The sequence below is a fragment of the Leucopleurus acutus genome (assembly GCF_964270905.1).
Source record: "Leucopleurus acutus genome assembly, chromosome: 9".
NCBI classification, from domain to species: Eukaryota; Metazoa; Chordata; class Mammalia; order Artiodactyla; family Delphinidae; genus Leucopleurus; species Leucopleurus acutus.
Genome location: NC_139144.1, coordinates 90,405,971 through 90,426,547, shown reverse-complemented (window position 1 = coordinate 90,426,547; position 20,577 = coordinate 90,405,971). Strand labels below are relative to the sequence as shown.

The window sequence follows — 20,577 nt, the reverse complement described above, 5'->3', positions numbered from 1 at the left end:
TCTAGTTCCTTTTTACAGTAATTTGCATTCCTGTCAATAGCCTTTCTTAATTCTTTCAGTATTTTCATTACCTGTTTTTTGAACTTGGCGTCTATTAGACTGATGAGGTCTGTTTCATTGTTTGTTCCTTCAGGGGAATTCTCTTGGTCTTTTAACTGGGAGTAGTTCCTCTGCTTCTTCATTTTGCTTGTATTTCTCTTACTGTGTGAGTTTAGGAGAAACAATTATCTACTGTAGTCTTGGAGGGCTATTCATATGTGGCAGTGTCCCTGCGTAGCTTGTGTGGGTTTAATTTTTTTTGGCGTGAGGGTGGTTTTGGGTTTGGATATTTGCTGTCTCTTTCCTCCACGTGTGCTGGCTGTCTCCACACAGCCAACCCCAGTCCTCTCCCCGGGGTCTGACCTCCGAAGCCTGAGCCTCAGCACCCAGCCCCGACTCTCCCCAGTGGACAAGTGACCCAAGCTGGGGAGTGCTGGCAGCACTGACTTTCTATACAGGTCTCTCTCTGCAAACAGGGTGCCGCACTCTCCTCCGAGGCTCTGAAGCTCCCTCTCTGTCCCAGCTGATTTTGCCACCAGTGAGGGGACTTCCCCGGGTGCAGGAACCTTTCCTCCTTCACAGCTCCCCAAAAGGGGTGCAGATCCCATCCGGATTCCTTTCTCTCTCTTTTGTTCTTTTTTCTTTTGCCCTACTCAGTTATGTGGAGATTTTCTTGCCCTTTTGGGAGTCTGAGGTCTTCTGCCAGCGTTCAGTAGATATTCTGTGAGAATTGTTCCACATGTAGATGTATTTTTGATGCATTTGTGGGAGAAGGTGAGCTCCATGTCCTACTCCTCTGCCACCTTGATACGATCCTGTTATGATGCCTTTTACAACATCCTATGAAGAATACACTTTAAAAGTGAATCATTTTTCAAAATAGTTTGTTTTTAACTTTCATACAGTCCTCATATTCTAGATCATGTTTGCTTAAAGTGAGGCATCCACATTCATTCAGTTGCTTGGGTGAAAGCCAGACTCGGTGCCCAGAGATTGGTGGTGTGAAGATGAATAGAACGGTCCTCTAACCATCCCCACAGGGCACTGGGTTCCTACTGTCTCATGTTCCGTGTTTGGCAGGGATCAGGTCTCATTCAATTGGCAGCTCTCTCTCAGCCAGCACCTACCTGCACACACAATAGGTTCTTGATAATTACTCTTTAATTGAATTGTCCTAAGCTTTCAGGAAAGAGAACATGGAAGGGAAAACAAGAAGTATAATGAGCTCTTTCTGGACTAAGTCTTGTGCTTGGCGATTTATGTATATTTTCTCATTGAATCCTATGACGTTAAAAACACATCACTTCTTTTTTACAGGTGAGAAAAATTGCTCAACATAAATGTCTTTAAAAGGGTTCCTATACTTAGATTGAAGGTATCCTAGTGTTTTAGTTTTTGCCTTTTCCCCCCTGTTAAGTGTGTTTCAGGGACTGGCTTATTTACTCTACAATAAACCAATGAGATAGGCCCTAATACTGTTCCCATTTTAAAGATAAGCAAACTAAACTTAGGGTAATAAACTTCTACTGTCATAAGGTTAGCAGCGTAGCTGGATATCCTGCGTGCCATTGTGTGCTTTTAAGCACTGTGGACTGGCTCTCAACCCTATGACTCACTCTCTCTCTCTCTCTCTCCCTCTCTCTCCCTCTCTCTCTCTCTCTCTCTCTCTCTCTCTCTCTCTCTCACTCTCACACACACACACACAGACACACACACACACACACACACCCCTCCCAGCCCTCAAATCCAGAGCCCCGCCCCACCTGGGAGGGGGAGGCTTCTCAGGCTTATGGTTATTAAAGAGCAGCCTAGCCAGGGTTGAAAAGCACTGTGCTAGGAACTATCTGGAGCTAAGGTTCCTTCTTCTGTCAGTCATACTTCGGCTAATGGTTTTAATTAGCTCCTAGACTGAGGGAAATGTCTTACATGGTTATTTATGGATTCCTGCAACGTTTAGCCCTGTCCCTCAAACATAAGGAGTGCTAAAAGAAAACGTTGAATTGGATATAGAGCAGTAGTTTTCAAGGACACCTTCATAGGTAGTAGAGCCTAAAGCGGAACAGGAGTTCGCTTCCGATGGTGAGCACAGGAATGGCTTAGGCTTGGTGTTGTTTATTTTTATGCCTGATGGGAGTATTTAAGAATGTGATCCTTGGCACCGCTGTTTAATATTAATAGCACCAATAGAGAATGGAGTTGTTTTTAATAAATAGCATTATATTAATATATAATAATACAGTTAAATCCCTCTAATCAGTAGGTTTGGGTAAATGTCTTTGGTTAAGATGAAAATGCAGAACAGGGCACTGTATTTCGTAATATACGTTTATTGGTAATGTGGGAACTCTGGAGGCCTCAGGAGAACAAAGACAGCTGCTCACTTTGTCCTTCTTCCAATGCTTGGGCAGTGCCTCATGGAGGACAAGCTCAAGAAAACCACAACATTTGAAGTAACTAACTTTCACAGAGTGCCTCAAGAGGGATTGATATCAGAGGAACTTTTCTACCTTGTAGATTTGCTCGTAACGGTCACTGTGGAAGATTCCCCAACCCTTGAGTAGATCACTGAAGAGGTTCCACTGAATTCCACGAACGTTTGTTGAATCCCTGATACATTTGTGTTAAGGGTGGTGGAGACTAGTAAGACAGCAGCAGTGCTCCTCAGTCCTGTCTTCATTATTGGCCCTCCCCCCGCCCCCACCAAAGACCCTTTGTAGACATTTTTTCCTAATCATCTCTCTGCAGGTACACTGTATATGGACTTATGTGCTGTACGTATAACCCTTGCTTTATACTTAGAAAAATAGTAAGATTCCGCCCCCAGCCCCCCACCATTGTTGCCCCCATGGGGATTCTGTCTAAGGTAACATCCCTGTCATTAACACTGGGTAGGAGTCTTTGATTGACAGCAGTCTCGGAGATATCCTGGTTGGGAGGATATGTAAACATTACAGAAGATCTGAGCATGTTTCTGTCCTTGGGCCTTGTGCCCAAGCTGACGAGGATCTGGACTAAAGCCCTCTTGGTTAAGTGAGGATCTCAACGAGAACCTGTGACCAACTTCCTACAGTTTACCGGGAAAATTGTATCATAGTTCTAGGAACGAGCGTTATCATTCTTACTCATGGCCTGCTATACCCGTGCAAGAGTAAAGGAAGAAAGCTGACGTTCTTCTCTGTGGGTCTGTTGCTAAGTGTGTGTGATCCGTGGGATATGAAAACTGAGATAAAGAAGGACAATGGGTAACAGAAATCCATCTTCCCTGTTATTCTGAACTATGAATAAAACAATTCTTAGTGCTCTTCATCTCAGTTTTCTGTGTCTTTTTTTTTTTTTCTTATTCACTACACAGGAAGCATCCAGGATGCGGGAACATCGTGACATTTGCACAATTTTTATTTATCGCTGTGGAAGGCTTCCTCTTTGAAGCTGATTTGGGAAGGAAGCATCCAGCTATCCCAATAAGGTATGGCGCATTGAAGTCTCTTTTTAGCCTTTTTTTTTCCCCTAAGTTAAGAGCTTTTCTGGTACCTATACAAAAGGAATATGAGGCATCGTTTTATAAGATTGGTACCAAATATATCAGTAGAATAATTCATTTTCTGAATTTAATACATTGTGACACTGCAGGGAGCCTATTCTTAGAATAAAATTCCTGCCACGACACTTAAAATAACTCTGATGGAGGCAACTATATATATGTGTGCGTGTGTCTGTCTGTGTCTGTCTGGTATATGGTCAAAGGCCTGGTGTGGCAACCAATTTTCAACCAGTTATGCATATTTTCCTCTTGTTGGTAAAGTTATCAAATATGTTAAGAGTGGTATCGTTGTTACTTTTAAAAGACTAATGGCTTTTGGAGATAGAGGTGGCAGTTACACAACATTGTGCGTGTACTAAATACCACCGAATTGTTCACTTTAAAATGGTGGATTTTACGTTATGTGACTTTCACCTCAATCAAAAGAAAATGAACTGCAAGCTAAGGTAAAATTGTTGCTTCCAGACCTCCATCCATTAGTCCAAATTTGCATAACTATACTCATGGGGCCAAACAGAAAACAGGGCAGATCTTATAACGAACAGTGTATTGAAAACAGCATTCTTGCTGTGAGAGACTTGAAATCAAAGTGTATTTTTTTTTTTTTTTTTGTGGTACGCGGGCCTCTCACTGTTGTGGCCTCTCCTGTTGCGGAGCAGGACGCGCAGGCTCAGCGGCCATGGCTCACGGGCCCAGCTGCTCCGCGGCATGTGGGATCTTCCCGGACCGGGGCACGAACCCGTGTCCCCTGCATTGGCAGGCGGACTCTCAATCACTGCGCCACCAGGGAAGCCCTCAAAGTGTATTTTTTAAATTTAATTTTATTTTTGTTTTATATTGGGGTATAGTTGATTTGCAATGTATTAGTTTCAGGTGTACAGCAAAGTGATTCAGTTATACATATATCCATTCTTTTTCAGATTCTTTTCCTGTAAAGGTTATTACAGAATACTGAGTAGAGTTCCCGGTGCTGTACAATAGGTCCTTGTTGTTAAATTAAAAGAAAGAACCACACACACACAAAGTGTAATTCATCCAGTTGTATTTAGTAGGATAGTGTCACTTAATCCCTTTGAGAGGGACGTTCTGGTGTGAATGCATCCAAGGACTGGCTAAGATTCATTGGTGTTATTTTGCAGCCTTCCTGAGTAGCCCGCTGTAGAAAATCTGGCTGAATTTTGTTACTAATATTGTATTTTTAAATATCCCAAGGTGATGCTAAATATTCTGAATACTTTCCCTTCCCCCATTGGCTTTAGTATCTGCATAAAACTTTCTGCTCCCAAGACCAGCATTTATATCAGAGTAGGAACCCCAGCATTTTTTTTTTTTTTATAAATTTATTTATTTATTTATTTATTTAGGCTGTGTTGGGTCTTCATTTCTGCGTGAGGGCCCTCTCCAGCTGCGGCGAGCGGGGGCCACTCCTCATCGCGGTGCGTGGGCCTCCCATTGTCGCGGCCTCTCGTGTTGCAGAACACAAGCTCCAGACGCGCAGGCTCAGCAGCTGTGGCCCACGGGCCCAGCCGCTCCGCGGCATGTGGGATCCTCCCAGACCAGGGCTCGAACCCGTGTCCCTTACATTGGCAGGCAGACTCTCAACCACTGCGCCACCAGGGAAGCCCCCCAGCATTTTTTGATTCCTCTGGTCCTTTCCCTCCTCCTTCCACTATTTCTTTCTTCTCTGGCTGCCACTAGCATAGTTCAGGAACGTATTCACGCTCACCATGACTTTTATAATAATAGCCTGGTTGGCTGACGTCCTGCCTATCACCTCTTCATCCCTCCATTTCAACTTTCTACCATTGTATCACGACACCCACTCCACATGCACTCAGGTCACCGTTAGATTCAAAGTGAAGCCCAAACTCCCTAACCTGCCCTTGGAGGCTCCCCGTGAACCTGCCCTAACAACCATGCTCCCATGTGTGCAATTCGTGCCGCCTATTTTATTTTCTATCTGGGAAGCCGTAATCAAAATCTTGCTCTTGTCGTTCATCCCCATGAGCGATTTCTAGGCAATACTATGTAGGCAGTGATGTGGAATAGTTGGAATTAATTATCCTGAAAGAACTTGATGACCTCTGTCTCCAGATGGCATCTTTTCAAGACTGAACTAGGAAAATTGGGCAAGAAAGCTTGTGAAATCACCAGTAGTATATTATTTATAAGCTGTGAAGTAGTTCTCACCAGTAACTTTGCATGTGTGTATTACTGTGTTCTGCATTCATTGTAAAGCTCTTCAGACTTTCCAGACTGTGTTCTTTTAGCCCTGGTGTGCACGGGCAGATAGCCCCCTACCTCACCAGGAACGCAAAATTGGTTCTTGTCAGGGAAGATAACTTGAGACTCACTGCTGTCACCTTCTCCAGATGTGCAAAGGTGAAAAGGATGGGGATCTGTGCTCAAAAGACTTTCGACAATTCCTGAAGAATGTGGAACCACTAACTCACCTTTGCCCTGCATTCTTTAGCCATGTACTTCAAATATTATTTTTCCCTTGTTGAATGTATTAGGTTGAATCATATGAAATTGCTGATGTTCAACCCCTTTTGACCTACCAAAAAACGGCATTTTAAATGGTTTAAGCTGATATGTATGAAAGGCATCTTAAAAATTATGTAATTAATTAATTTATTTATAACTTGTTATTTGTGTTCATCCCTTTATCTTTCTAAATGATTAGAGTTCCTGGATTTCTTTTAGTTTTTGCTTTTTATTATTATTTAAAGACCTATACATTCTCAAAAAACAGGGGCCCTAATTTTAAATACAAATCTATGCAAGTCAAATGATGCCCTCATTAATTTGGAGGCCACTGGTTCAAGGTGGGATAATTTTAACAGTTGCTAGGGTGAAAGTAAGCCTTGACTTAGCACATCTTTTCTTTAGAAACAGTGAAAATTAATAGTATAAACAAGTGTATAGAGGAAATATTTGAGAGAGTTTAACAATTTTTAAGTTCTTTAGAGCTACATGAAAATTATATACAAAGAACTGATACAATAATAAAAATTATCCATTCACTTTAAAAAACCTATTGCTGTCTATCAGGTAACTCTTTTTGAAGCCTCATTTATAGTTGCTGTACATACTAGAAAAATATTAAAATAGTGTTTCTTGGAACACATTCTATAGTTCAAACTTTTTCCACGTTATTCTGGCTTTGTGAAGTATTTTCATATGTACTTGGTGCTTGACTTCACATGATAATAGTGATACGATCTTTTAATCCAGAGGAAATAAGCACAAGACTTTTTAAACCAAAAATATGTATTTCCTTCTCTACTTGATTTTCTTGACATCGTGGATCCTGTGTGATGAGCTGTCGTCTCTGCCTCTCAGGTACTACGCCATAATGGTGACCATGTTCTTCACCGTCAGCGTGGTCAACAACTACGCCCTGAATCTCAACATCGCCATGCCCCTGCACATGATATTTAGATCTGTAAGTCTGCCGGCTCACGTGAACATGTTCCTCTGGAAAATGCAGCAAAGTGGGTCCATTAAACACCGGACAAAAGTAGAAAGAACCTATAAGGAGTAAAGTCTAGGGTGTAAGAATAGGTCTCATGGATGAATAAGCAGAGGCTGGCTTTCATCTGAGAAATAGGGCAAAAAAATATGAAAGTGGGTGGTTTACTTTTATTTATCAGAGGTCTTACAGGTGATTAATAAAAGGAAAGTTAAAATTTCCCTGGATAACAGATTTTACCTTTAATTTTCTTCATCTGGTTGGTTTTATATTCGTTCTTGCTATGAATGTTATTTAACTTATTTCTCGTCACTCTTTGTTTCTTCCATGAAATTACATTGACTTCTAGTACATGATATAGATACTTCTCTTTTCTGATTTTTTTTTGAAAATAGAGACTTCAGATAATTACATAAAAGGAAATTCTTGATGAAGGTAGGGTTTCTCCCAAAGCAGCAGAGGTTTTCATCTTTGCCTCATGCATGGTGGGAGAGCTAGTTTGTATATAAATAAGAACAGAGTGTTCCCAGAAGAACAGGAAAGAAACTCAAGAGGGAATATAGTTAGGATTGCAGAAGAATGCAAAATAGGTAAAAATTGGAATGATAACTTTTCTGTGTGGCCTGAGATTTTTGTGAGATGGAATGTGCTGTCCCTAAAGCAACTTTCCAGAGCTCATTATAATGACTAAGATGACCTTCAGAGCATTGATCACAGAATAGACTTTCAACAGACACTTGCTGATTGATTGACAACTTTCCAGACAAGAGACAGATCCCTGCACAACTTCATTCAGTCAAACTGTGGGCGAGGAGAAGCTTGTTAAAGGCTCCTATAAATCAGATGGGAAATTTGACAAAAATAAGTCTATAACATACTTCATTCCTGCTAGCCCAGCTTCAGCTTTGACCCCTTATTGAGAATTGATCATTTTTCTTCTCATTGTCAACTTTAAAATGTTGTATTATTTTACGTGTAGATCGTTATGGTTTGTAACTTCTGCCATCCTAGCAACATGGTGTACCTCACTGATCATTCGTCCTAACCTCCTCCTTTCCAGCTATTTCCCCCACCTTGCCCCTGTTCATACTTATCTTGAATTGTGTTATCTCCTTTCCCTAGTGCACTAAAACTCTGTTGTCTCTTTTCACAGGGTTCTCTAATTGCCAACATGATTCTAGGAATTATCATTTTGAAGAAAAGGTAAACAACACTCTTTTATATTTTGTGTATAGGAAGGATAAGCTGAGCCCCAGCCATAAGCTCATCTGGATTCCTTTTCTCATAGTGATGATAAGTTTGTGCTTGGCCATCTGCCTTGTTTCTTAGTTCTGTCTGTGACAGTGGTGCTCATTCCTGAGGCAGTGGACCAGGTAAGAGGCCCCGCCTGTGGCTTTGGAGCAGCACATTCTCTGTGTAGAATTAATAAACTCTTGTCATCGTTGACTCTTCAGTACCATACTAATCTACGAAGCCAATTGATCTAGAACTTCACTGTCCCACGTGGTCACCACTGGCTACATGTGACTATTTACATTTAATTTTAAATATTAAAAAGTAAATAAAATTAAATATATAGTTTCTCCATCTCACTAGTCACATTTTAAGTGCTCAGCAGCTACATGTGGCTAGTGGTGACCGCCTTGGAGAGCCCAGATGTGGGACGTTGCCAGCTTCCCTGGAGTTCTGTGGGACAGTGCTGTCCTAGGAAGCGTACAACATAATGAGCTAAGAAATAATCATACGTATTATAAAGAAAATTCCTAACAAAGGCCCAAGTGGCCAAACAAGATGCGATGAAAAGTTTCAGGACCCTTCTTTGTAACTGTCGCCAGTGGCTCTCTCTGGGTACGGCTGGGAAATATCAGAAGTATCTGGGATGCTGTTGCCAAGCATTTGTCTCTCACCTTCATTCGGAGCCTCACTCCCAGGGAGGAGAGGTGTGGGGCAGAGACAGCCCGTGCAGTCTGGAACACTTCTCAGGGGGAAGTTCATCCTCACTGTTGAGACCAAAATCGTGCAAGTTGGTGCCTGCTTTTCAATGTATTTAGTACCCAGCCCGAAGTATTAAAACCCTCTGTACCAGCTTGGAAAGTAGCTGTCAATTCAGTGTGGGAAGCTAGAGTTTTTAAGTAATAAGGGCTGTGTCATGAAAAGGCTCCTTACCATGAGCTCTTTGTCTCCTGAGGCTTATGTATTCCCCAGATAAGCACCATTGTAGTTGATTTCTTTTCTAGGTTCTCTCTATTCAAGCACACGGAGGTAATGGTCAGGTTCATTATCTTTGAAGGGACCCCTGTGCTTCTTGGTAATGTAAAGGTCACATTGGGACAGACCCGTGGTCTTTCCAACCTTTGATTTTGGCGCATAGCAGGGATACAAAAGAACTTATTATAAAAGGAATGTATTTTCCTGACATACCCCAAATGTCGGGGGGCCTTAAACACTGCAGTTTTCCTTAAGAGCTTGTTTTTAGTCTGTCATCTGGAATCTCTCTAAGTCTTTTTTGACTCTCTCCAGTCTGTATCCCCCAGAGAACAGGAATTTCCCTAAGCTAACTGTCTAATATCATGGTTTAGTAATTCTCTCCTTTTGTTTATCTTGAGTAGCACCCGTCAAGTTTATAGTGTGTTCCCTTTTCCAGGATTTGAAGACCAAATCTATATTCACCTTAACCATGCCCTTCATTATTGTTTAGGCCTGAATTTGAGACCTCCCTATCTGATCGTTGCAGACTGGAGAGTTCCCTTATGTTTCTGTCTGCCCGCAGCAGCGCCTGTGTCCTCGCCCGCCCCTCTTCTCTAGCGTGGTGCGCTTGGCCCCTTGCTCTGCCCCGCAGCCAGTTCCGTTGGCCATTTTCTGAGGTGCTGTGACCAGAACTATACAAAGTATTTGAGTAGAAAACTTCAGATGTAAGGTTTTAACTTCTTTTCATTCCTGTCTGAGGCCTTTTGCTTTATCACCAAGAGCCTGAGAGGGACGTTAATTGATACTATTTTAGTTAATGTGAAATGCCACTCTTATTACTGCTAATAGTTCTATTAGTTTCATCTTACTTGCTTTATCCAACCATGCCAACATTTCAAAACAATATTTAAGAGACGTAAAGACAGTGCCCTCCCCTGCTGCTTGTCCCTGATATTCCTTCCGCCCTTCCTCTCATGCTGTGTCTCTTCACACTCAGGTCTGGGCCCCAGAAGCCAGGGAAAGCAACAGGCACCCCTTAAGATCTAGCAGGCTTTCATCCGGACTCGAGAGCAAGATGGGCTGTCCTGTCTGGTCTGTCTTTGTTTTCTGATGAAACAATCTATTGGTGCACAAACTATGGGAAACAAACTGTCTTAACCACCACCAGAAAGGGCGCTGTTTAGAAACTAGTCGGCATCCTGATTCTTTTCACGCACAGACTTACGTGGACTCTGCTGGGAAGTGATCCCCTTGATTGTGTTTTGGTGACTTGTACTCTCATGAGCCATCTGACTGTCAGCGTCCTGTGGAAATCTGTATCTGCGCTTTCCTGAGGTGCTCTTTTTCTTATTTTCGCAGATACAGTGTATTCAAATATACCTCCATCGCCCTGGTGTCTGTGGGGATATTTATTTGCACTTTCATGTCAGCAAAGCAGGTGGTAAGAATCTGTTCACAAATGATTTCTATTCACTACTTGCCTTGGGGGCCCAGGTACTTATTAATGATATAATAAATGTAAATGCTCATGTAATACAAGGATTTAAATCTCTGAAAGAGAAGAGTAGAGGGAAACGGGTAACATAAATATTTCCCTTGTATTGAGGCCCCTTGAATGTAGTGCTGGTCTCTGTACCTCGTATTTTTTCTTATTTCCTAGACTTCCCAGTCCAGCTCGAGTGAGAATGATGGATTCCAGGCATTTGCATGGTGGTTTCTAGGCAAGTACAGTAATTACAATAAAGCTAATTGCCTCTGCAGTTCTGTTTTCAGAGGCTTCTCCTAAGGGATATGTTTCTTGGCAAGAAGCTTTGGCTAAACAAATTATGCCATAGAAGAGAGAGGCATCTGGGATTATATATCTCTGAACCTTAGTGTTCAAGAAACGAAAAAAAAAAAAGTCTGTATTCATGGTACCGTGTTCTACAGCATGGATGCTGTCTTGGTTGCCACTGGTGTAGAAAGAAAAGTCTGTGTCTAGTTGTCCATCACACTCTCTGGGAGCAATAGAGTATCATCCATTTCTTTATGATCTGTCTGCTGAGCAGAAGCTTCTACAAAAGGAGGGCACATTACAGCAGTTGACTCTTTAAATTTCCAAGGGACCCATTTCTAAATCTTAGATTTATTTTCCTCATAAGCTGTTCCACATGGCAATGTTCCCAAACCTGACGGATCATCACAATCTCCTGGGGAGTTTTTAAAAATACAAATATCTCTTTGTTGAATTAATTAAACAACTCCTATAGAGCTTTGCCCTTGCTGTGTATGATAGAGAGGGGAAAGTTAGTGATGGCAATAAGATATTGAGACTGACCAAATGGAAGAAAAGTAGCAATGAAAGAACTATTCTCCTCGCCTCTTGACTTTGAAACTTTATCTCTTTAGATTGTTGTTCTTAACATAGAAAGCTCTTTATCAGCTATTAGAAAGATACTTTATCCAATAAGAACTTGCAAAAGACATGAACACACAATTCATGGGGACAAAATTAATGTTCAGTAAACTTATGTTCAGCCTTGCTAGTCTAGTAATCAAAGAAATGCAAATTGAAACCAAAATGCAGTACCTTTTAATTTTGGTCTCTTATATTGGCAAGATAATAAATGATTATTCTCATTGCTGCTGAGGATGCAATAAGGCAACCATTTCCATATAAACTGTTTGTGGTAAATTGACACAGCCTTTCTGGGAAAAAAAGTATGTGTATGTATTGAGTTTTTAAAATGTCTACAACCTTTGACTCAGTAATCCCCCTTATGAGAGTGTATCCTAAGGAAATAATCAACATTTTGTTTAAAGATTTATGTACTAGGATGTACATTGATTTTAATGATGAAATAATTGGAAGTAATCTAACCATTCTCCTATTATAAGACATTTAAGTATGGTACATCCACATGATAGAATAATATGCAGCCATACTTTTGAAAAAATTTTAATGAATGACTTGAAGGAAAATCCAGGAAAAAGGTCATGAAGAAAGCAAGATATAAAATTATATATTCATTATGATCCTGTCTCAGCATAAAATATCTACCTAAGTATATACACAGAGAGAGAGAGCAAACTGTTTAGGACTGGATGGTAATATTGTGGTTGATTTTTATTTCTTTTTAAATTTTGTACATGTTGCACATTTAGTGTGTAATGTTTGTAGAACTTAATGTTCTTTAAGAAAAGATCTGGAAGCTAGCAAATGCAGGCATCTTGTGACTCGATGTTTGCTTTTTAGGTATTGGGGCACTGACTTTCGCTCTTCTGATGTCAGCAAGGATGGGTATTTTCCAAGAGACTCTGTACAAACAATTTGGGAAACACTCCAAGGAGGCTTTGTTTTATAATGTAAGCAGTTTCTTGAACCCAGGGAAGATGAAAATTATTGAGTTGTTATTGTTATTGTAATATGTTATTTCAAATGTGATATGTCATCCTTCTGATGTAGTCGAAGGATCAATTTATTATCCAATAAACTGTTTTGGGGCCCATGGACTTTGGCACCTTTAATAGGCTGCCACAGTTCTCTACACGAGGTGATGGTTATCAGTCAGTGTGAACAGAACATGTCTGCCAACCAGGAACAACCCCAAGGGACAAGGAACCCAATGTTCCTGTAGATGAAATCAAGTTAAAACCACTATGGAAACCTAGAAAGGGAATAGAAGTTTCAGAAACCCCATGCCGAGGAGAATATGTGCGGTCAGGCATTTGGGAGAGTTGGGGAAGATGGGATTTGAGGAGTAAGTCCCTCCGATGGGCTTTATTCCTTTGATGGAGAGTTTAATTAGTTAATTATATACGCTTTCGCTTCTTGTTTGAAACTGCTGATCTAGAGCCACCTCCTCTAACTTTCCTCTCTCTCCCCCGTCTCTTCTGTTGAAATAATGCCCGGCTCCTCAAGGTCATGGTGATATCATTGCCTCCAGATTCAGTAATCTCAGGGATTCCTTCCCTGCCAACCGTTTGTACTGAAGTTGCAGACAAGCAACTTGAGACATTTACTTAGAACTAGAGTATGCGGCTGAGAATTTAAAAAATAAAGGAACATTCTGTTTGGTTTCCGTGTTTCTTTTAGCATGGTACCTGGTGTATAGTTAACTGCTTGGTAAATGTTTACTGTGATTCCTTGTTATCGTGGTGGTAGTAGTGGTGGGTTGTTGTCAAGCACCTTATCTTTGCTTACCTATTGTTTCCCCTTCCTCTTCAATCTCTTCTTATTCTTGTCTTCATTTCTTTATCCCTGACTTCATATTGTCCTCCACTCTCTTTTCCCACTAGTTTCCTGAACACCCTAAAATCTGCCTGCACGTTCCATATAATTTTTAAATCTGTTATAGTAAATAGTAAAAATAGTAAAATGTAGCAGATCCTTTGGGCAGAATGACTGTGTGTTTCAATTTTCCATTCCCTTTTGTTGAGGAAAAGATGCTGGCTCTATTTTTTTGTTTTGTGTGTAATGACCATCAGACTTCAAAGGGCAAGAACTGTAATTTGGGGGTTGATATCATGCCCTACAATGTAAGTGGTCAGTAGCACTGGATACTTTTAACTTAATAAATAAGTCTGACTTGCTTTTCTTGATATTGCTTGTTAAACAACTTGTAAAACTTTCAATCAGTGTAAAGATACTCTAATTCTTCTATAATGTTTTTGCATTTAAATTTACATGAAATGTTTCTTCCCCTAGCATGCCCTTCCACTTCCTGGTTTCATCTTCTTGGCTTCTGACATTTATGACCATGCCGTTCTATTCAATAATTCTGGTGAGTTTGGGGTTATCTAGTAGAATTACCTAACAGTTTCAGAGGCAGCGTCTCCATTTTACTCTCGACTTGACCACTGCTTTTTTCATGGTCTTATCCAAATCATCTGTCACCCTGGAAACAGTCCCCATTCCACCTTCCTGGAATATAGTGCCATTAATCAGTGCTTGCAGCAGCAAAAGCCTTTATAGGCACTTCTCAATCAACGAAGTAAGACAGTATCTTCAAATTTTCTGTTTTGCTGTGGAATTTGTGTTTGCATTTGAATGTGCAATGTATGATGTTCTGAGAATGCAAACAAATAGTAATAATACTGCAGTGACTGGAGCCGTGAGAAGTTGGGCAGCAGTCCAGCTTCTTTACTCCTGTTCTCTGCTGGGAAAGGCAGTCTGCTCACAGATCCAGGCCGAGCTGCCTCTGAGCAAAAGGAGGAACAAAAATGATGACAGGGCTTTTTCCTAGTTACAGGGCAGATAGGCAGCAGGAGTAAACAAAATTAGTTCAAATGTCTACAGTGTAAGTTAGCTATTACTTTTTTTTTTTTTTGCGGTACGCGGGCCTCTCACTGTTGTGGCCTCTCCCGTTGTGGAGCACAGCCTCCGGACGTGCAGGCTCAGCGGCCATGGCTCACAGGCCCAGCCGCTCCGCGGCACGTGGGATCTTCCCAGACCGGGGCACGAACCCATGTCCCCTGCATAGGCAGGCGGACTCTCAACCACTGCACCACCAGGGAAGCCCCTAGCTATTACTTTTTAAAGGATTTAATAAATTAACTAATAATTGCCAGTTAACTTCAAATAAATTACTGATATAATCCTATTATCTACTAAAAGACATAGCTTGTTATACAGACAAATGAATACACAAGGAACAAATACACACTTTTAAAATTACGTCTTCATGTTGCTCAGACCTAAAATGGTAAGTGTATTTTGTAGAATGACAGTAGGTGCTGAGTAAACATTTGTTTGCTATCTGGTCACAAGTTGTGAAGTTGTGACTGTTCTCTGTTTGAGTTTGCAGAATTGCCTGTCCCGTTTGCTTGCAAAAAGTGTGATGGTGGCAATGTGTAAGAAAGTTTTTAAGGCTCTGAATTACTCAATTACTCAATCATTTCTGACTTTTTTTTTTTTTTTTTTTGCAGTATGCGGGCCTCTCACTGTTGTGGCCTCTCCCGTTGCGGAGCACAGGCTCCGGATGCGCAGGCTCAGCGGCCATGGCTCACGGGCCCAGCTGCTCCGCGGCACGTGGGATCTTCCCGGACCGGGGCACGAACCCGTGTCCCCTGCATAGGCAGGCGGACTCTCAACCACTGCGCCACCGGGGAAGCCCCTGACTTTTTTTTAATTGAGGTATAATTGACATATAGCTGATTTTTGATGCAGTGGTTTTTAAGGTCTCTAAGAGTCCCCACATAGCAAAGGGCTATGGAAATAAACACATTATCAAATTCCTTAGGATTGATATTGATTTAGTTACTAGAATGCTCCTTCTAAAAGTCACAGGGATGGGTATTTTTATAAAAAATTTTTTAACGTCTGCTTTCAAAAAATTGAATCTTTAGAATCATTCCTAAGTGAAGTACACATTTTTTTCTCTTGCTTAAGTGTCTCAGATGAACGTGTTATCCTTGAATATTCTAAGGGAACTGTACATCTGTCTAAATACTTTATGTCATACTGATTGTCTTTCCTCAGCAAATTGATACGGTGAATCTCTGAAGTGATTAAACAGTAATAATATTTGTTAACTTTCTTTTCATTTCAATACTTGCTAAGTGTTTCAAAGACAATAGAATACCAAATTATGGGGATTTCCCACTAGTCCAGACATACAATTTTAATAAATTATTTATATATATGAATTTTTATTTTTTGCAAAAGAAAATTAATGTTCATTTACTAACCAGATCTCAACATCACTTTGTTACACTTTCCTCAGTTATGCTGTATAATTCAAGCCCCACAAACAATTTAGCAATATAAAAAAAACTGACCCTTCGAGGATTACTATGTCCTTATTCTCTGATCTTGGATATTTTATTTCCTCCCACATATTTAGTGTGCAAGTCTCATGATATAAAACTAACATAAGAATGTATTTAAAGGAAGGAAAGTTACAGTTCATCACCCTACACTTGAGCTAATTTCATTTTACCAGTTTCCTTCCTGACTCTGTTCGCATACATTCTTACATAGTCGTAATCTTTGTGTAGATATAATTTTATACTTGCTTTTTCACTTTCATTCTGAGTTTTTTATATGACTATATATAATCTTTACGATTTTTTTTTGTCACGTATATAACGCCTCATCTAGTTTGCTTACCTTAGCTTACATAGTCCTTGCTCTATCATTGGACATTTAGATTGATTCAGAGTATTTCCTTATTATAAATATGACTGCAAAATATATAAAACTTTTTTCTTTTGAATTAACTAGGATTAATTCCTAAGAATAAGAAGCAATACTTTTATGGCTCCTTAATACATATTGTGAAATTGATTTTTCAAACAACACCAGGGCTTCCATGGTGGCGCAGTGGTTAAGAGTCCACCTGCCAATGCAGGGGACACGGGTTCGAGCCCTGGTCCGGGAAGATCCCACGTGCTGTGGAACAACTAAGCCCGTGCACCACAGCTACTGAGCCTGCGCTCTAGAGCCTGCAAGCCATGACTACTGAAGCCTGTGCGCCTAGAGCCCATGCTCCGCAACAGGAGAAGCCACCGCAATGAGAAGCCTGCACACCACAACGAAGAGTAGCCCCCTCTCGCCGCAACTAGAGAGAAAAGCCTGCGCACAGCAACGAAGACCCAACACAGCCAAAAATAAATAAATAAAATAAATTTATAACAAAACAAAGCAAAACAAACACCAATTTATACTATCACCCACTGAATGGCTGCTACTTCCACTACCACCTTGCCAGATTAGGATATTATTTATAAATGTTCAATTGCTAACTTAATAGATATAGAATGGTACAGCCTTGTATAATTTAGAATTCTTTGATTAAGGATTGAACATATTTCCAAATGGCATTTAGTTATGGGTTATCTTACATCTTGTGTTAACTGTCAGTTAAGACCATATCATTCTGAAGCTCTCTGTGTTTCACACTCTTTCTCTGTAAAGTGGGGTCCTATTCAGGTGAACGGTAAAGAGTTTTTTTTTAAAGTAAAATAAATTATAATTTGTTTTAAGAAACCAATGTAATGACTCTTGAGGCTGGTGTAGCCTCGAATCAAGGCAAGTAAGTAGTGTATGATCCAAATGTATTTGCAAGAGAAATAACGCTTCTATTTCTATTATGTTCATCTGTGTTACTTTGTTCAAAAAGATGAAAACATAAGCTGTCGGAAGTGATACAACTCTCTCTCCTCTTAATCTTTGCAGAATTATATCAGGTTCCAGTCGTTGGTGTGATAGTGCCCATCATGTGGTTCTACCTCCTCATGAATGTCATCACCCAGTATCCTTTGCACCCCTCTGCCATATGGCCTTTGCTGTGGTATTTTGACATAGGAATGTTTATTCCTTTCTTCTAATGGTGCAGTGCCATGAGTTTCGTTTTTGCCTTGATCTCTTCTGCGGTAAGCAGGAGACAGACATGCCCATCCAGTGAGCTCCTTTGTTGCGGGAAGAAGGGGGGAAGAGATGCTGGTGGTGTGGAGGGTCAGTAAGTCCCAGGGCACCAGGAAGGAAAAGCTCTGGGTGGAGGTGTAGAAATCAATGGGTAATTAAGGATTAGTATATGACAGAAATGTGCTGTGATTTCTACATGGAGTTTTCCAGTGTCCTAGGATGTTTCACAAGCTGCCACAGAATCCTGCAAGAAATTTCAAATTAAGTAAAACCTGATTTTTAAAATGGCTCTTTGGAACCACCAGTAAGTCCATTATAAAAATCATTGAGTCTTTGAAACAATGAAACAGATTGAGATGGACCTCATTCCTCTGAAGTCACCTCATTCGTTTGCCCTACAGAGTTCTTTTTGGGAGGAGGTGTGATCACCTTCACCGAGAGTGTTACCTTCTGTCATTACTGGGGAGGCGACGTCTCTGTAAACTCTGGCAAGAATCCAGGATAAGAATAATAGGAGGCTTTCAGGCAGTTTCAAGTTAGGGTCCACAAATGGAATGGCAGGCCAGGAATTCTACAGGATATTCTACAAGGAAGAGCCTCAGGGCAGCTGTAGCCAACCCCCATGTTTTTTGGGTCCTAGAGCAGAAGGTTCTCCCACTGATCTCTGGGTTGTCTACAGAAAACACCTTAACCTGCCCCTCCAGGTACGTGTGCATCCGGGGCGTCTTCATCCTGACCACAGAATGCGCCTCCCTCACCGTCACCCTCGTCGTGACTCTACGCAAGTTTGTGAGCCTCATCTTTTCCATCTTGTACTTCCAGAACCCTTTCACTCGGTGGCATTGGCTGGGCACCTTGTTTGTCTTCATTGGGACCCTGATGTACACAGAGGTGTGGAACACCCTGGGAGCCACCAAAGGCCAGCCTCAGAAGGAGGCCAAGAAGAGCTGAGGCCTTCCTGGAGTAGAGAGACCCGAGGCTAGTGAGCCAGGGGCTGGCCACCATCTCACCTTGGTTAATGCTGAATCACCCCCCATGTACCAGAGAATCCTCAGAGGGACGTGCTTCTCAGATTTCTCATGCCTATACAGACCCACATGTGTGGACCCTGAATAGGAGCCCCCAACCCTGAAATAGGAAAAAAAGAACAGTTCTCCACTATTGAACAGCCTTTCCATTTGTTGTTTCTACCAGAATTTCAGCACTGTACTTGCTTATTGAAATCTGAGTCCCCAGAGCTACTAGTTTTACATCCACGGTCTTGGACAAGATTATCCCTGTCCTGATGATTCTCTGCTGTAACAGTCTTTATCCTCCTGTGGCCTTTCCCCTTGTTCCATTAACCTGCCACCCACAGCAGCACTTTTCAGGCAGACGCTCCAGGCACCCCCCCAACCAGGAACAACCGAGTGGCCGGGTGAACCGCCGCACCGGGATGCAGGGGCTGGGCTTTCTCCTGTGTGTTGGGAAAGAAGCAGGTCACCCTGGTGACCCCGGGGCAGGACTGGTGGGAATCCTTTCCCACATTTTTCCTTTTCTTGTTTCTATGCAAAAGTCATATGCTTTCACACCTTTTGCTTTCTGTACTTAGGACAAACCTGCAGCATCTCTGTATAGCACAGTGTTAATAAGAAAGAAAGGTGGTGTAGGAATTGGGAAAGAGAGACTTTTTCTGTCTTCTCTCACTTTTCTGGTTCATTAGCCTCGAGCTAAGATGGTGATGCCAGGATGGCCCAGGAGAAGCTGGCTCCGGGGGCAGGGGCACCCAGAGAGCACAGACAGGCACTGAGGGTGGGCTCCACGTGGGGGAGCTCCGCCTGGCAACTCTGATAGTTATGACCAGCCAGGCTAATGCGTGAACCAATATATTCAATGGGTGTGGGTGTGGTGTATCAGTCAGGCCAAATCACAAGTAAAATGGAAATTTTTTTGGGGGGGAGGATGTCATCTTAATGTTCTTGATGGGTATGGGAGTGTGTGTGTTTTATCATATGTATTAATAGAAACATGCCCCCCTTTTGCTAATCATTTCAAAGGTCTGGTTTTCCTCCCATGGGGTAACTTTGAGAAAGAATGGTGTCAGGATGGCACGTGTAGGTGTGTGTGCTCTCGTGTGGGTTGTGATCACTTGGGAGAAGAGGAGAGCATGAAAGTCAGTGTTTTTATTTCCTTGTCCTTCACTCAGTTCGGACCTTCATTGTCTCACGCAGGTACGTGCTCTGGAGGCCGTCAGACTTACCAGCCCATCTTTTTGCACACAGACAGAGGCCTCTCCTTCTGCGCTGGGTTCAGGTTGTGTTCTTATATTGAGATTTGGCTCTCAGGGTCTCTTGAGCTCACCCAGGGTGTGGTGTGTTTATTCTACTATCTGGAGCTATTCTCTGATGGGTCTGCAATAAGTGTCCTAGAACCACCAGGTTGCTTTGGGGAAGTCCCTTAGGCTGCTCGGGTTTTTTGTTACATAAAATGTGGATGCTGTTTCTCCACCTAAGTCACAGGGTTTTCAGATCAATTTGTGGTTCTGGACATTGACAGCTGTTCAGTGCCAGTGAAGGTCTATACTAAAAGATGCGGCATTAGGTGTGAACTTGTTCATGGACTCAAAAGGTACTGTTAGAGTTCCTCAGACTGATGGTGCTATAAATACCATGTGTTAAATATCCTCATAAAAACAAGAACAACAAAAGCTGCTTTTCTTCTTGTTTAATGGAAGAACCTGTCCCCAGGGGCTCTTTGATTGCTGCATATCTGGAGTCTTGACAGGATAGAGCCTTACATGACGTAGTATCACTTTTTTTATGTTGATGGGAAATATTACAAGTTTTAGTTACTGAAACAGTGTTGATGTACACAGACAGCATTTAACTGGGTCCACGAGGTTTTAGATTCTGGCTTTAGAGTGTGTGTGTTCCTCAGTCTGAACACCTCTGCTGGTCTTATTAACAGGAGGATATGTATGGACAGATTAAGGCACTCATACAGTGAAAT

The 20,577-nt window shown here is 41.6% G+C and overlaps 1 protein-coding gene across 1 annotated transcript in view; it reads left to right on the top strand.

Moving 5' to 3' along the window:
* The window catches only part of SLC35B4 (solute carrier family 35 member B4), a 36,884-nt gene extending 17,018 nt beyond the window's left edge, over positions 1 to 19,866 (top strand). The window contains exons 2-10 of the mRNA XM_082846799.1: positions 3,392 to 3,505; positions 6,926 to 7,028; positions 8,209 to 8,258; positions 10,602 to 10,683; positions 10,903 to 10,972; positions 12,478 to 12,587; positions 13,930 to 14,005; positions 17,401 to 17,476; positions 18,294 to 19,866. Of these exons, the coding sequence (XP_082702925.1) occupies positions 3,392 to 3,505; positions 6,926 to 7,028; positions 8,209 to 8,258; positions 10,602 to 10,683; positions 10,903 to 10,972; positions 12,478 to 12,587; positions 13,930 to 14,005; positions 17,401 to 17,476; positions 18,294 to 18,540 (928 nt within the window). The 3' untranslated portion in view covers positions 18,541 to 19,866. The remainder of the gene's footprint in view (positions 1 to 3,391; positions 3,506 to 6,925; positions 7,029 to 8,208; positions 8,259 to 10,601; positions 10,684 to 10,902; positions 10,973 to 12,477; positions 12,588 to 13,929; positions 14,006 to 17,400; positions 17,477 to 18,293) is intronic.
* The last annotated feature ends 711 nt before the right edge of the window (positions 19,867 to 20,577 follow it).